The 14,118-nt window shown below is 46.8% G+C and overlaps 1 protein-coding gene across 5 annotated transcripts; it reads right to left on the bottom strand.

The window, feature by feature from the left end:
- Positions 1-9,888: 9,888 nt before the first annotated feature.
- On the bottom strand, positions 9,889-12,985 carry LOC139250444 (zinc finger protein 623-like). Of its 5 annotated transcripts, none has more exons than XM_070872847.1 (3): positions 12,918-12,975; positions 11,755-11,821; positions 9,889-11,392 (listed from the first exon to the last, which is right to left on the bottom strand). In XM_070872847.1, exon 3 carries the CDS (start codon positions 10,916-10,918, stop codon positions 10,037-10,039), a length of 882 nt encoding a protein of 293 aa, XP_070728948.1. In that variant the 5' UTR covers positions 10,919-11,392; positions 11,755-11,821; positions 12,918-12,975; the 3' UTR covers positions 9,889-10,036. The 5 variants fall into 5 exon arrangements, with proteins under 5 accessions (XP_070728948.1, XP_070728946.1, XP_070728951.1 ...); XM_070872845.1 differs by having other exon boundaries at positions 12,545-12,965; XM_070872850.1 differs by lacking the exon at positions 11,755-11,821 and having other exon boundaries at positions 12,918-12,985.
- Between the last annotated feature and the right edge of the window lie 1,133 nt (positions 12,986-14,118).

Consider the following 14,118-nt stretch of genomic DNA (forward strand, 5'->3'; position numbering starts at 1 on the left):
GTCCACTTCCATACTCACAGGGATTCCGTTGATTTTTACTTCCCTTATCACTGGGGGCAAATTGTCGATGCACGTATAGAGTCCCAACACCTCATCATCTTCTGCCTGCTCCTCACTGAACAGTGGATCATCCCCCATCTCCTCAGCCACATGGTGAGTCCGATTTCTTTTACACATACGCTGAAGGTGGCCTTTCAGGTGGCAGGTATTGCACGTATACTTCGCAAACCTGCACCGGTGAGCCCCATGGCTTCCTCTGCAGCGCCAGCATGGTGCTGCTTGATTGGCCCCCCTCAGTGGACTCTGAGTTCCAGGACCCCGAGGTCCGTGCTATCTGCCCCGGGCAGAGCCACGTTCTGCAGTTTTGTCTATGGTGAGCGCTATCCTGTGGACAGTACCTGCTAGGTTCGAGACTGTGTGGATCATTTGTTTGGTGCTGCAAGTCGAGGTCATATATGCCCGGCTGATGATGATGGCCTTTGTCAGGGTGACTGTGGGTTCCATGGCTAGCAGCTTGTGAAGGAGGCCCTCATGACCAATCCCCATGAGGAAAACGTCCCGCAACGACTCGTCAAGGTGTGCGCCAAAATCACACGGTGCCGAGAGTCTCCTGAGGTCCGCAGCATATTTGGTGATATCCCGGTCCTCGGGTCTGCAGTGATGGTAAAATTTCTATCTGGCCGTGAGGATGCTATCCTTTGGTTTCAACTGGTCACGAATGAGTTCAGTCAGCTCCTCATATTACTTGTCCCTGGTGCTCCCGGGTGCCAGCAAATCCCTGACGAGACAATAAATCTCATCGCCACAACTGGAGAGCATATCGCCTGACGCTTCTCTCTCAGTGCGTTCGTGTGCTCCATCAGATCGTTTGCTGTGAAGTAGTGCCCGAGCCTTTCCGTAAAGGCCTGCCAATCATTGCCAATAGTAAAATCCTTTAGCGAGCCCAGAGTAGCCATGGTTGCGTGGAGTTCGTCCGCTTCCTTGTCGCCAATGTGATGTATGTAGCACACAAATCACTGACTCCACACGGTCTGGTGTTAATCTAACTGCTGTAACCTTCGTCTTTTATTGAATAGCTCCAGAGTGACTCTCAGGTGTGGTGGTCAGCCTTTTATACTGCCTCTTGCAGGTACTTTCAGGTCTCCCACCACAGCGCCCTCTGTGGTGTACCATTGTGCTTATTATACATTTAAGGTACCAGGACGATACACACATCAATACATAACAGTTTCTACTTAAACATTTATTGTGTTCCAGTAACTTTCCCCATTCTCTATTTCTATTTAAACAGTCACTGTGTTCCCCTTATCGCCCCCGACCTCTGGCTCAAATTAAACAGCCACTGTGTTCCCCTACTGCCCCACTCTCTATTTCTATTTAAACACTCACTTTGCTCCCCTTACCTTCCCTGTCCTCTGATTCTAATGAAACTGTCACTGTGTTCCCGTAAATTTTCCTCTGCTCTAGTTCTCATTTAAAAAGTTACAGTATGCCCCTTTCTTCCTCGTTTTTCATATTCTAATTAAAAAGCTCCAGTGTTCCCCTTAATTTCCCTGTCCTTTGATTCTAATTAAACACTCATCGTTTTACCCTTACCTCCCCTATTCTCTGCTTCTAATTAAAAAGTGACTATATTCACCTCAACACCCAATGTTCCACTATTTCCAGTAATGCCATCTCCAAGCTCATCTTGTTAATGAGACCCAACTCCTGGTTCAACTTCCCAATAAATTGCTGAGAATATAAGAACATTAGAACATAAGAAATAGGAGCCGATGTAGGCCACCTGGTCCCTCGAGCTTGCTCCACCATTTAATAATATCAGGGCTGAACTGACCATGGACTTAGCTCCATGTACCTGCCCATTCCCCATAACCATTTATTCCCTTGTCACTTAAAAATATGTCTATCGCTGCCTTAAATATATTCAATGACCCAGTCTCCACACTTCTCTGTGGCAGAGAATTCCATACATTTACAACCCTCTGAGAGAAGAAATTCCTCCTCATCTCAGAGCCCCTTATTCTGAGACAATGTCCCCGAGTTTTAGTTTCCCCAACGAGTGGAAATATCCTCTCTGCATCCACCTTGTCGAGCCCCTCATTATTTTATAAGTTTCAATAAATCATCACTCATTCTTCTGAATGCCAATGTGTATAGTAGGCCCAACCTACTCAACCTATCTTCATAAATCAACTCCCTCATCTCCAGAATCAACTTAGTGAACCTTCACTGAACAGCCTCCAATGCAAGTATATCCTTCCTTAAATACGGAGATCAAACTGCACGCAGTACTCCAGGTGTGGCCTCACCAATACCCTGTACAGTTGTAGCAGGACTTCTCTGCTTTTAAACTCTATCCCCCTTGCAATAAAAGCCAATATTCAATTTGCCTTCTGGATTACTTGCTGTACATGCATACTAACTTTTTGTGTTTCATGCACAAGGACCTCCAGGTCCCTCCGTACTGCAGCACTTTGCAATTGTTTTCCACTTAAATTATAATTTGCTTTTGTATTTTTTCTGCCAAAGTGGATAACCTCACATTTTCCCACTTTGTATGTCATCTGCAAAATTTTTGCCCACTCACTTAGCCTGTCTATATCCCAATGTAGATGTTTTGTGTCCTCCGCACAATTTGCTTTCCCACCCATCCTCGTATCATCAGCAAATTTGGCGGCATTACACTCGGTCCCTTCATCCAAGTCATCAATATAGATTGTAAATAGTTAAGGCCCCAGAATCAATCCATGCAGTACCCCACTAGTTACTGTTTGCCACCTGGAAAATGACCCATTTATTCCTTCCCCCGGTCTCCCCTCCCTGCCCTTCTCCCGGTCTCACTCCCCCTTCCCCCGATCTCTCGCCCCCCCCTTCCCCTGGTCTCTCTTACCACCCTTCCCCCGGTCTCTCCCCAACCCCCCCTACCCCCAGTCTCTCTCCTGGTCCCCACCTCCTGGTCCAATCCAGCCCATCACCCACCCCCCCCCCCCGCCCAGTCTTTTCCCCTCCCCCCGGTCTCTTCCACCCCCCACCCCCGGTCTCTCCCCACCCCACAGTCCCGCCCGTCCCCCCGGACACCCTCGTCCCCTCACATCCCCCCACCCGCCGGTCTCTCCTTGCCCCCCATCTCCCAGTCTCCCCACTCCCAGTCTCTCACCCCACCTCCCCACCCCACCTGACCTCCCCCCCCACCTCCCCCCGTCCCGGTCTCCCCCACCACCCCGGTCTCTCTCTGCCCCAGTCTCCCTCTCTATCCTGTCAAGCGCCCTCAGAATCTTATACGTTTCAATAAGATCACCTCTCATTCTTCTAAACTCAAATGTGTACAGGCCCAACCTGCTCAACCTTTCTGCATAAGTCAACTCCTTCATCTCAGCAATCAACCAAGTGAACCTTCTCTCAACTGCCTCCAAAGTAAGTATATCCCTCCTTAAATAAGGAGACCAAAACTGTACACAGTACTCCAGGTGTAGCCTCACCAATACCCGTACAGTTGTAGCAGGACTTCTCTGCTTTTATATTCTATCCCCCTTGCAATAATTGTCAACATTCCATTTGCCTTCCAAATTACTTGCTGTATCTGCATACTAACTTTTTGTGTTTTATGTACAAGAACCCCCAGATCCCTCTGTACTGCAGCATTTTGCAATCTCTCTCCACTTAAATAATAATTTGCTTTTTTATTTTTCCTACCAAAGTGGATAATCTCACATTTTCACACATTATACTCCATCTGCCAAAATTTTTCGCTCACTAAGCCTATCTATATTGCTTTACAGATTCTTTTCATCCTCCACACAACTTGCTTTCCCATCCATCTTTGTATCATCAGCATATTTGGCTACATTACACTCGGTCCCTTCATCCAAGTCATTAATATAGATTGTAAATAGTTGAGGCCCCAGCACTGATCCCTGTGGTTAACCACTAGTTACAGTTTGCCAATCTGAAAATGACCCATTTTTCCCAACTCTCTGTTTTCTGTTAGTTAGCCAATCCTCTAAATATATGCTAATATATTACCCCCAACCCTGTGAGGTCTTACCTTGCGATAGTCGGTCCCGGGCCTTCTGTGTAGGTCTGTTTGTTGCATCAGTTTGAGCTGCAGTGGGGATGGAGAAGAAACTGCTGGCTTTCACCCCGAGTACTTCTGAGCCCAGTAGGACCAACAATTTCTAATGTGGGACTGTCAGGGGAGGTGGGTTCCCTTCCTTGTAGGACATTAATGAACCAGAAGGGTTGTGGGTTTTCTTACGCACACCCTTTTTCCTGTTTGAAATTCATTTTACATGGTGTTAAAAGCAGAGGATTTGCAGATCTGATGGAGTCACACGATTCATCAGGACCAGAATATTATCGACCTCTGAATGTGGAACCAAAAAGCACCATTCACAGCGGAGAGACACCACACACGTGCTCTGTCTGTGGACAAAGCTTCAGTCGATCGTCCCAACCTGGGGAGACACAAGTGCAGTCACACTGGGGAGAGGCCGCTCACCTGCTCCAAGTGTGGGAAGGGATTCACTCAGTTATTCAACCTGCTGAGACACCAGCGAGTTCACACTGGGGAGAGGCCGCTCACCTGCTCCAAGTGTGGGAAGGGATTCACTCAGTCATCCCACCTGCTGAGACACCAGCAAGTTCACATGAGACTTCAGGGGTTGGATACTGCTCTTGGTCAGATCCAGGACTGAACCATGTTCATTCTGAGAGTTCGGGTTTGTTTCTGCTGATATTAATAACCCCTATAACTGGGCAAGAATTTAATATTTTGGATATATATCTGATTTTGTTCTCGGGGCTGTAATGTCCCTTTAAGAAATGCTGTCTGTGATATTACCCCTTAATTCAGAGACTCATCAGATATTAGTCAGTGTATGATGTCCCTGTGGGGTGCAGTATGTTCAATGTCTGACCCTGAGCTGCCCCAGGGAGGGGGCAGTGTGTGATCTCCCTGTGGGGTGCAGTGTGTTCAGTGTCTGACCTTGAGCTACCCCAGGTAAAAATGAAACTGTCTCCAGTATTCAGTGGGAAAGGGGATTAAATTACACCGAGGATAATGAGCAGCCACCCACCGGTCTCAGCTTTATTGTCCAGTGATCACATTACCATCACACAGAAGCTCCTGATATTTACCTCCGGTGTGGATCATTGGTGTAAGTGATGGTAAAAATGAAACTGTACCTACACCTGCCGTGGTTAATAAATCTGTAATTCTCTGATTTATTATGTCCTCTGTTTGCAAAGGAATCAAACACTTGCAACTCTCCAGTGAAATTTGCACAGTTTCTGTTTCCTCCCCAACCACTTCCAATATTTGTTGGCATCGTCTAGTGCAGTAATAACAAAGGCTGGGTTTAGTGTCATATAAAAAGAGACAGGGTCCAGTGTAATATAAACAGAGACATGGTCTCGTGTAATATAAACAGAGACAGGGTCCAGTGTAATATAAACAGAGACTGGGTCCAGTGTAATATAAACAGAGACAGGGTCTAGAGCAATATAAACAGGGACAGGGTCTAGTGTAATATAAACAGGGACAGGGTCCAGTGTAAAATAAACAGGGACAGGGTCTTGTGTAATATAAACAGAGACAGGGTCTTGTGTAATATAAACAGAGACAGGGTCTTGTGTAATATAAACAGAGACAGGGTCTAGTGTAATATAAACAGAGACAGGGTCAAGTGTAATATAAACAGAGACAGGGTCTAGTGTAATATAAACAGGGATAGGGTCCAGTGTAAAATAAACAGGGCAGGGTCTTGTGTAATATAAACAGAGACAGGGTCTTGTGTAATATAAACAGAGACATGGTCTAGTGCAACATAAACAAAGACAGGGTCTAGTGTAATATAAACAGAGACAGGGTCTGGTGTAATATAAACAGAGACAGGGTCGAGTGTAATATAAACAGGGACAGGGTCTAGTGTAATATAAACAGAGACAGGACTTAGTGCAATATAAACAGAGACAGGGTCTAGTGTAATACAAACAGAATCATGGTCTAGTGTAATATAAACAGAGACAAGGTCCAGTGTAATATAAACAGAGACAGGACCTAGTGTAATATAAACAGAGACAGGGTCCAGTGTAATATAAACAGAGACAGGGTCTGGTGTAATATAAACAGAGACAGGGTCTAGTGTAAAATAAACAGAGACAGGGTCATAAGAACATAAGAATTAGGAACAGGAGTAGGCCATCTAGCCCCTCGAGCCTGCTCCGCCATTCAATAAGATCATGGCTGATCTGGTCGTGGACTCAGCTCCACTTACCCGCCCTCTCCCCGTAACCCTTAATTCCCTTATTGGTTAAAAATCTATCTATCTGTGATTTGAATACATTCAATGAGCTAGCCTCAACTGCTTCCTTGGGCAGAGAATTCCAGAGATTCACAACCCTCTGGGAGAAAAAATTCTTTCTCAACTCGGTTTTAAATTGGCTCCCCCATATTTTGAGGCTGTGCCACCTAGTTCTAGTCTCCCCTGCCAGTGGAAACAACCTCTCTGCCTCTATCTTGTCTATCCCTTTCATGATTTTAAATGTTTCTATAAGATCACCCCTCATCCTTCTGAACTCCAACGAGTAAAGACCCAGTCTATTCAATCTATCATCATAAGGTAACCCCCTCATTTCTGGAATCAGCCTAGTGAATCGTCTCTGTACCCCCTCCAAGGCTAGTATATCCTTCCTTAAATAAGGTGACCAAAACTGCACGCAGTACTCCAGATGCGGCCTTACCAATACCCTGTACAGTTGCAGCAAGACCTCCCTGCTTTTGTACTCCATCCCTCTCGCAATGAAGGCCAACATTCCATTCGCCTTCCTGATTACCTGCTGCACCTGCAAACTATCCTTTTGGGATTAATGCACAAGGATCCCCAGGTCCCTTTGCACCGCAGCATGTTGTAATTTCTCCCCATTCAAATAATATTCCCTTTTACTGTTTTTTTCCCAAGGTGGATGACCTCACACTTTCCGACATTGTATTCCATCTGCCAAACCTTAGCCCATTCGCTTAACCTATCCAATTCTCCTTGCAGCCTCTCTGAGTCCTCTACACAACCCGCTTTCCCACTAATCTTAGTGTCATCTGCAAATTTTGTTGCACTACACTCTGTCCCCTCTTCTAGGTCATCTATGTATATTGTAAACAGTTGTGGTCCCAGCACTGATCCCTGTGGCACACCACTAACCACTGATTTCCAACCGGAAAAGGACCCATTTATCCCGACTCTGTGCTTTCTGTTCGCCAGCCAATTCTCTATCCATGCTAATACATTTCCTCTGACTCCGCGTACCTTTATCTTCTGCAGTAACCTTTTGTGTGGCACCTTATCGAATGCCTTTTGGAAATCTAAATACACCACATCCATCGGTACACCTCTATCCACCATGCTCGTTATATCCTCAAAGAATTCCAGTAAGTTAGTTAAACATGATTTCCCTTTCATGAATCCATGCTGCGTCTGCTTGATTGCACTATTCCTATCTAGATGTCCCGCTATTTCTTCCTTAATGATAGTTTCAAGCATTTTCCCCACTTTTATTGCAAGGGGGTTGGAGTACAAGAGTAAGGAAGTCTTTCTACAATTGTACAGGGTTTTGTTGAGACCACAGAGGCGGTCCAACGATGGTTCACTAGATTGATCCCTGGGATGAGAGGGTTGTGTCTGAGGAGAGATTGAGTAGATTATACTCTCTGCAGTTTAGAAAAATGAGAGGGGATCTCATTGAAAAGTACAAGATTCTGAGGGGTATTGACAGGGTCGATGCTGAGAGGTTGCTTCCCCGGCTGGAGAGTCTAGAAATAGGGGGCATAGTCTCAGGATAAGGGGAAGGCCATTTCAGACTGAGTTGAGGAGGAATGTCCTCACTCAGACGGTTGTGAATCTTTGGAATTCTCTGCCTGAAAGGACTGTGGATGCTGAGTCATTGAGTATATTCAAGGCTAAGATCGATAGATTTATGGACTCAAGGGGAATCACGGGATTATGGGGAACAGACATGAAAGTGGAGTTGAGATCGATGATCAGCCATGATATCGAGTGACGGAGCAGGCTCGAAGTGCTGTATGGCCTACTCCTGCTTCCAATTCTTATGCTCTTATGTTCTTAAATTGTTTCCAGAGGCTGAAGGGTTTGTAACCAGAGGACACAGATTTAACTAGCACAAGAATCCGAGGGGAAATGAGGAAATAAATACGCAATGAGCTGTTGTGATCTGGAATACACTGCCTGAAAGGGTGTTGGGAGCAGATTCAGTGATAAGTTTCAGCAGGAAATTGGGTCAATACTTGAATTGAAAAATTGCAGATATATTGGGAAAGAGCAGCGGGGATGGGACTGATTCGGATATTGGGAAAGAGCAGGGGGAGTGGGACTGATTGGGAAAGAGCAGGGGGAGTGGGACTGATTGGGATATTGGGAAAGAGCAGGGGGAGTGGGACTGATTGGGATATTGGGAAAGAGCAGGGGGAGTGGGACTAATTGGTTATATCTTTCAAATGAGTGCCGGCACAGACACCAGTGGGGTAAATGTACACGTTCTGTGCTGTAACATTATGTGATTGTATAACTACATCACATCTCTGCTAATATTACACTAGGCCCTGTCCCTGTTTATATTACACTAGGCCCTGTCTCTGTTTATATTACACTGGACGCTGTCCATGTTTATATTACACTGGACTCTGTCTCTGTTTATATTACACTAGACCCTGTCACTGTTTATATTACACTAGACCCTGTCTCTGTTTATATTACACTAGACCCTGTCTCTCTTTATATTACACTGGACCCTGTCTCTGTTTATATTACACTCGACGCTGTGGTCTCACCAAAACCCTGTACAATTGTAGAAAGACTTCCTTACTCTTGTACTCCAACCCCCTTGCAATAAAAGCCAACATGCCATTCACCTTCATAATTGCTTGCTGTACCTGCATGCTAACTTTGAGTGTTTCCTGTACGAGAACACCCAAGCCTCTCTGAACACCCAACATTTAATATTTTCGCACAATTTAAAAAATCAATTTTTCTGTCCTTCCTAATAAAGTGAATAACCTCATAGTTCCCCACATTATGCTTCATCTGCCACCTTATTGCTCACTCTCTTAACCTGTCCATATCTCTTTGCAGATGCTTTGTGTTCTCCTCACAGTGCACTGTCCCACCCATCCCTCGATACTGCTCCTGACACCCGGCACCTCTTGAACCACTGCATCAACATTGGGAAGAAATGACTGGGCTGAGGTGTGTCTTGGATAAAAACATGAGGACCACTGTGTCTGTAGTGTGCACCATCTACAGCAGCAAGTCACCAAGGCTTTTTCGACAGCACTTTCCAAACCCACAACCTCCTCCAGGTAGAAGGACAAGGACAGCAGTTGCATGGGAATACTGGCATCTCCAAGTTCCCCTCCAAGTCACGCAGCATCCTGACCTCAGCACTGTGGGAGCACCTTCACCACATCGATTGCAGCACAGTTGAAGAAGGCAGCGGCTCACCACCACCTTCTAAAGGGGCAATTAAGGATGGGCAATAAATGCAGGCTGGTTCGCCCACATCCCGAGAATGAACAAATAAAGAACAAACAAGCTGCAGAACTACCGACACCATCAGCTTTAAGGAGACGTTTCTCTTTGGAGATCGGATTGCCCATTGAGTTTGATTAAACTGATGATAAAGTAACAATGCTGCTTTGCCGCGTGACAGTAACAGGTTATCAGAATATTCCCCATCGGGTGAAACCGAATGGCAGACTTGGATATCGTGTACATCCATCTTTTAAAAAGTTGAGGGAATTCCGTTTTAAGATAGATTCCATCCAGTTCATAATAAGTCCTCAATCAGCTCGTCTTATCATTGAGATATCAAGGACTAGGCACACGGTGTTTAAAAGAAAGCTGATTTATTTGACATTTACAGAATATCAAACTATAGCCCAGTTACAGGGGTTTTAACATCGGCAGAAACAAACTCCCAACTGCCAGAATGAACATGGTTCAGTTCCGGAAGCCAACTCATGCAGTCAATTGTGAACTCGCTGGTGTTTCAGGTAGTCGGATGACTGAGTGAATCCCTTCCCACACACAGAGCAGGTGAATGGCCTCTCCCTGGTGTGAATTTGCTGGTGTCTCAAGAGGTCGGATGACACAGCGAATCCCTTTCCACACACGGAGCAAGGGAACGGTCTCTCTTTCGTGTGAACTTGCTTGTTGTGTGCCAGTAGGTTGGATGACACAGCGAATCTCTTCCCACACATGGAGCAAGGGAACGGCCTCTCCCCAGTGTGAATTCGCTGGTGTCTCAGGAAATCAGATGACCGAGTGAATCCTTTACCACACTCAGAGCAGGTAAACGGTCTCTCCTTCGTGTGAACTCGCTTGTTGTGTGCCAGCAGGCTGGATGACTGAGTGAATTTCTTCCCACAGAAAGAGCAGCTGAACGGCCTCTTTCCATTGTGAAGTCGCCAGTGTTTCTGGAAAACGGCTAACCGAGCATATCCCTTCCCACAGACGGAACAGGTGAACGGCCTCTCCCCAGTGTGAATTTGCTGGTGTCTCAAGAGGTCGGATGACACAGCGAATCCCTTCCCACACATGGAGCAAGAGAACGGCCTCTCCTTCGTGTGAACTTGCTTGTTGTGTGCCAGCAGGTTGGATGACACAGCGAATCCCTTCCCACACATGGAGCAAGTGAACGGCCTCTCCTCAATGTGAATTCGCTGGTGTCTCAGGAGGTCGGATGACCGAGTGAATCCCTTCCCACACTCAGAGCAGGTGAACGGTCTCTCCTTCATGTGAACTTGCTTGTTGTGTGCCAGCAGGTTGGATGACTGAGTGAATCTCTTCCCACAGACAGAGCACCTGAATGGCCTCTCCCCAGTGTGAACTTGCTGATGTGTCAACATGGTACCTTACTGAGTGAAATCCCTCCCACACACCGAGCAGGTGAACGGCCTCTCCCTGGTGTGACTGCGCCGATGAATTTCCAGCTCAGACGGGTAATTGAATCCCTTCCCACAGTCCCCACGGTTTCTCCATGGAGCGGGTGTCCTGGTGTCTCTCCAGGTTGGACGATCAGTTGAAGCCTCGTCCACACAGAGAACACATGTACAGTTTCTCCCCGCTGTGAATGGTGCAATGATTTTTCAGGCTGTGAAACTGGCTAAAGGTCTTTCCACAGTCAGTGCATTGGAACACTCTCACTAGGGTGTGTGTGGCTCAGTGCTTTTCCAGTCACACAGACAGAACAGACAAACATTTCTCCTTCCACATTCAAAGGCTGATGATATTCAGGTCCTGATGAATCGAACGACTCTGTCAGATCTTGATGTGATGTTTGGTTTGAGTTTCTCGTCTGTAAATCCTCCCCTTCTAATATCCTGTAAAAGGAGTTTACAAAAGTCATCATTAAGTTCATGATAGAAATTCAGAACAGACAAGTCTAGTTTCTATACAATTTTCCTTCAAATGCTGGGGATGATTCAACCCAAAACCCAGTCTGTTAATCATTTTCAGTTAGGGACTTAGCATGTGCTCACACCATCTTTCTCACCATTGATGTTAACAGAGCATCACACCTGCAAACCTGGTTTTAAATTTAAATTCACTCAACAAATTTATTTAACAGAAGACAAACATGTAAACAGATCATGGCCCAATAATACAGATCTATATTCACAGAAGAAAGTCTGTTATCTAAATCCTCGAGTGGACAAAATAAAGATCCCAAATGCAAGAGTACCGTGAATCCTGTGTTAAAATGTTTCAAATCTTGTCCGGTTCCTTCCTTATTACAGAATTCCCCCTCCCTGTGGGAATAAATATTGGTTAAAAATTAATTGTAAATTTCTAACCGATTCTTACACTCTCAGAGTTTCAAGCTGACCAGATCTTTCTCTCAGAGAATCTCCAAACAGACTATTTGATTTAAACACAGCTCGCCTCTCCTTTAAATCCAGGATTACAATTACTGGGAATTTGAATACACAACCACACAAATTTAAAAGGGCCTGTAAGTGAATTATTCCTCACTCCAGCCTGTAACCAATGAAATTGTAACACCAAAGCTGAATTTCTGCTTTCGTGCGCCGGGTTAAAAACTTTTGACTGTACGTGGGGATTCTAACCCTGGGAATGAACATGGGGATTCTAATCCTGGGACTGTACATGGGCAATCCAACCCTGGGACTGTACATGGGGAATCCAACCCTGGGACTGTACTTGGGGATTCTAACCCTGGGACTGAACATGGGGATTCCAACCCTGAGACTGTACATGGGGAATCCAACCCTGGGACTGTACATGGGGATTCCAAACCTGAGACTGTACATGGGGATTCCAACCCTGGGACTGTACATGGGGAATCCAACCCTGGGACTGTATATGGGGATTCCAAACCTGAGACTGTACATGGGGATTCCAACCATGGGACTGTACATGGGAAATCTAACCCTGGGATGGTAAAAAGGGGCCAGCTCTGGGGCTCTTCTGTTAGAATTGTGTGAGATCTAAACCGTAAGCTGGGCACTTACCAACGCCTTCAGGAGAGATGGTGAGAAATCCAACGGTGGAGAATGAATAAAATAAATGAGGAATTAACATTCACACCCGGGCACTTGGACCCGGTTGCGAACAGACACCGATGCTCCGCAAACTCGGTTCCCGTGCTATGATGACTGCGCATGCGCTGTCACGCCATGAAGCGAGCGGACTGCACTTGAACCTTCCCGCCTTCCTGTATAAAGATGGCGGTGAATCTGGGCCAGTTACCAGGAGAAAAACCCATCGCTGCAAACGCTGGAGTTTCGGGTTATTACTCGGGGCTTGCGGCCTACACCAGTTCATTATGAAGCCTCCCCGCCCATTTGCCGATCGATGACTCTCCTGCGCCTCGCTGATTCTCACCCGGTACAGAGTCCGGCTACAGCCTGAGCTCGTCTCAGCGTCCGTGCGTCTCCAGTGCTCGCTCTGCGCATGCCCAGCTCACACTGCCCGGGAGATTGACGGCAGCTCCGGACCAATAGAAACAGCGGGGGCGAGGCTGGAGGACCGAGCGGGCGGTTGGTCCTCCAAAAATTGGAGTCCGAGGTGGGCGGGGCTGAGCCCGGGTCTCCCGCACTGAGCATGCGCGGGCGGAGAAGACGGATGTCAGTCGACCGGATGCTTCGGGAAGGTGGTAGGAGATTGTGGGCGCGGGGGAGGATGTGGACCCACGGGTGGGCCTGGGAGATTTCATATACACCCGGTGTAGGCCTCAGGGTCAGAATCAGAGCCCACAGAACCCGGGTTTGCCCCGCGGTGACAGGCCCGGGTCAGCGGGGTCACTGGCGCAAGCGCGGGCAACTTGGGCAGGAACAATTAGTGGGCGGGGCTTCAGGGTCCCAGTGACTGCGAGATGGAGTAACCTGGGCAACAGGCGCGTCATCACCTCACAACACCAACCTGGATTTATATAGCGCCTTCAACCTGGTAAAATATCCAAAGCCGTTTCTCAGGAGCGTTATAGAGAATAGTTTGATACTGAGGCGGAGAGATTTAGAATCACAGAAATTTACGGCACAGAAGGAGGCCATTCAGCCTGTGTCCGCGCCGGCCGACACAGAGGAGTTGGGGCAAGTACAAACCGGACGGTCTGAACCTGGGCAGGACTGGAACCAATGTACTAGGGGGAGTGTTTGCTTGTGCTGTTGGGGAGGAGTTAAACTAATATGGCAGGGGGATGGGAACCTATGCAGGGAGACAGATGGAAGTAAAATGGGGGCAGAAGCAAAAGGTAGAAAGGGGATAAGGAAAGGTGGAGGGCAGAGAAATCAAAGGCAAACATCAAAAAGGGCCACATTACAACATAATTCTAAAAGGACAAAGTGTGTTTAAAAAACAAGCCTGAAGGCTCTGTGCCTCAATGCGAGGAGCATTCCTAATAAGGTGGATGACTTAACTGTGCAGATAGCAGTTAACGGATATGATGTAATTGGCATCACGCAGACATGGCTCCAGGGTGACCAAGGCTGGGAACTCAACATCCAGGGGTATTCAATATTCAGGAAGGATAGACAGAAAGGAAAAGGAGTTTAAAGAGGAGATTAACGCAATAGTAAGGAAGGAC

This window comes from Pristiophorus japonicus, unplaced genomic scaffold (genome assembly GCF_044704955.1).
Source record: "Pristiophorus japonicus isolate sPriJap1 unplaced genomic scaffold, sPriJap1.hap1 HAP1_SCAFFOLD_375, whole genome shotgun sequence".
NCBI lineage: Eukaryota > Metazoa > Chordata > Chondrichthyes > Pristiophoridae > Pristiophorus > Pristiophorus japonicus.

Excerpts from the sequence above, each read along its gene's own strand:
- LOC139250444 (XM_070872850.1), bottom strand. The coding sequence starts at position 10,918 with ATGTTGACACATCAGCAAGTTCACACTGGGGAGAGGCCATTCAGGTGC.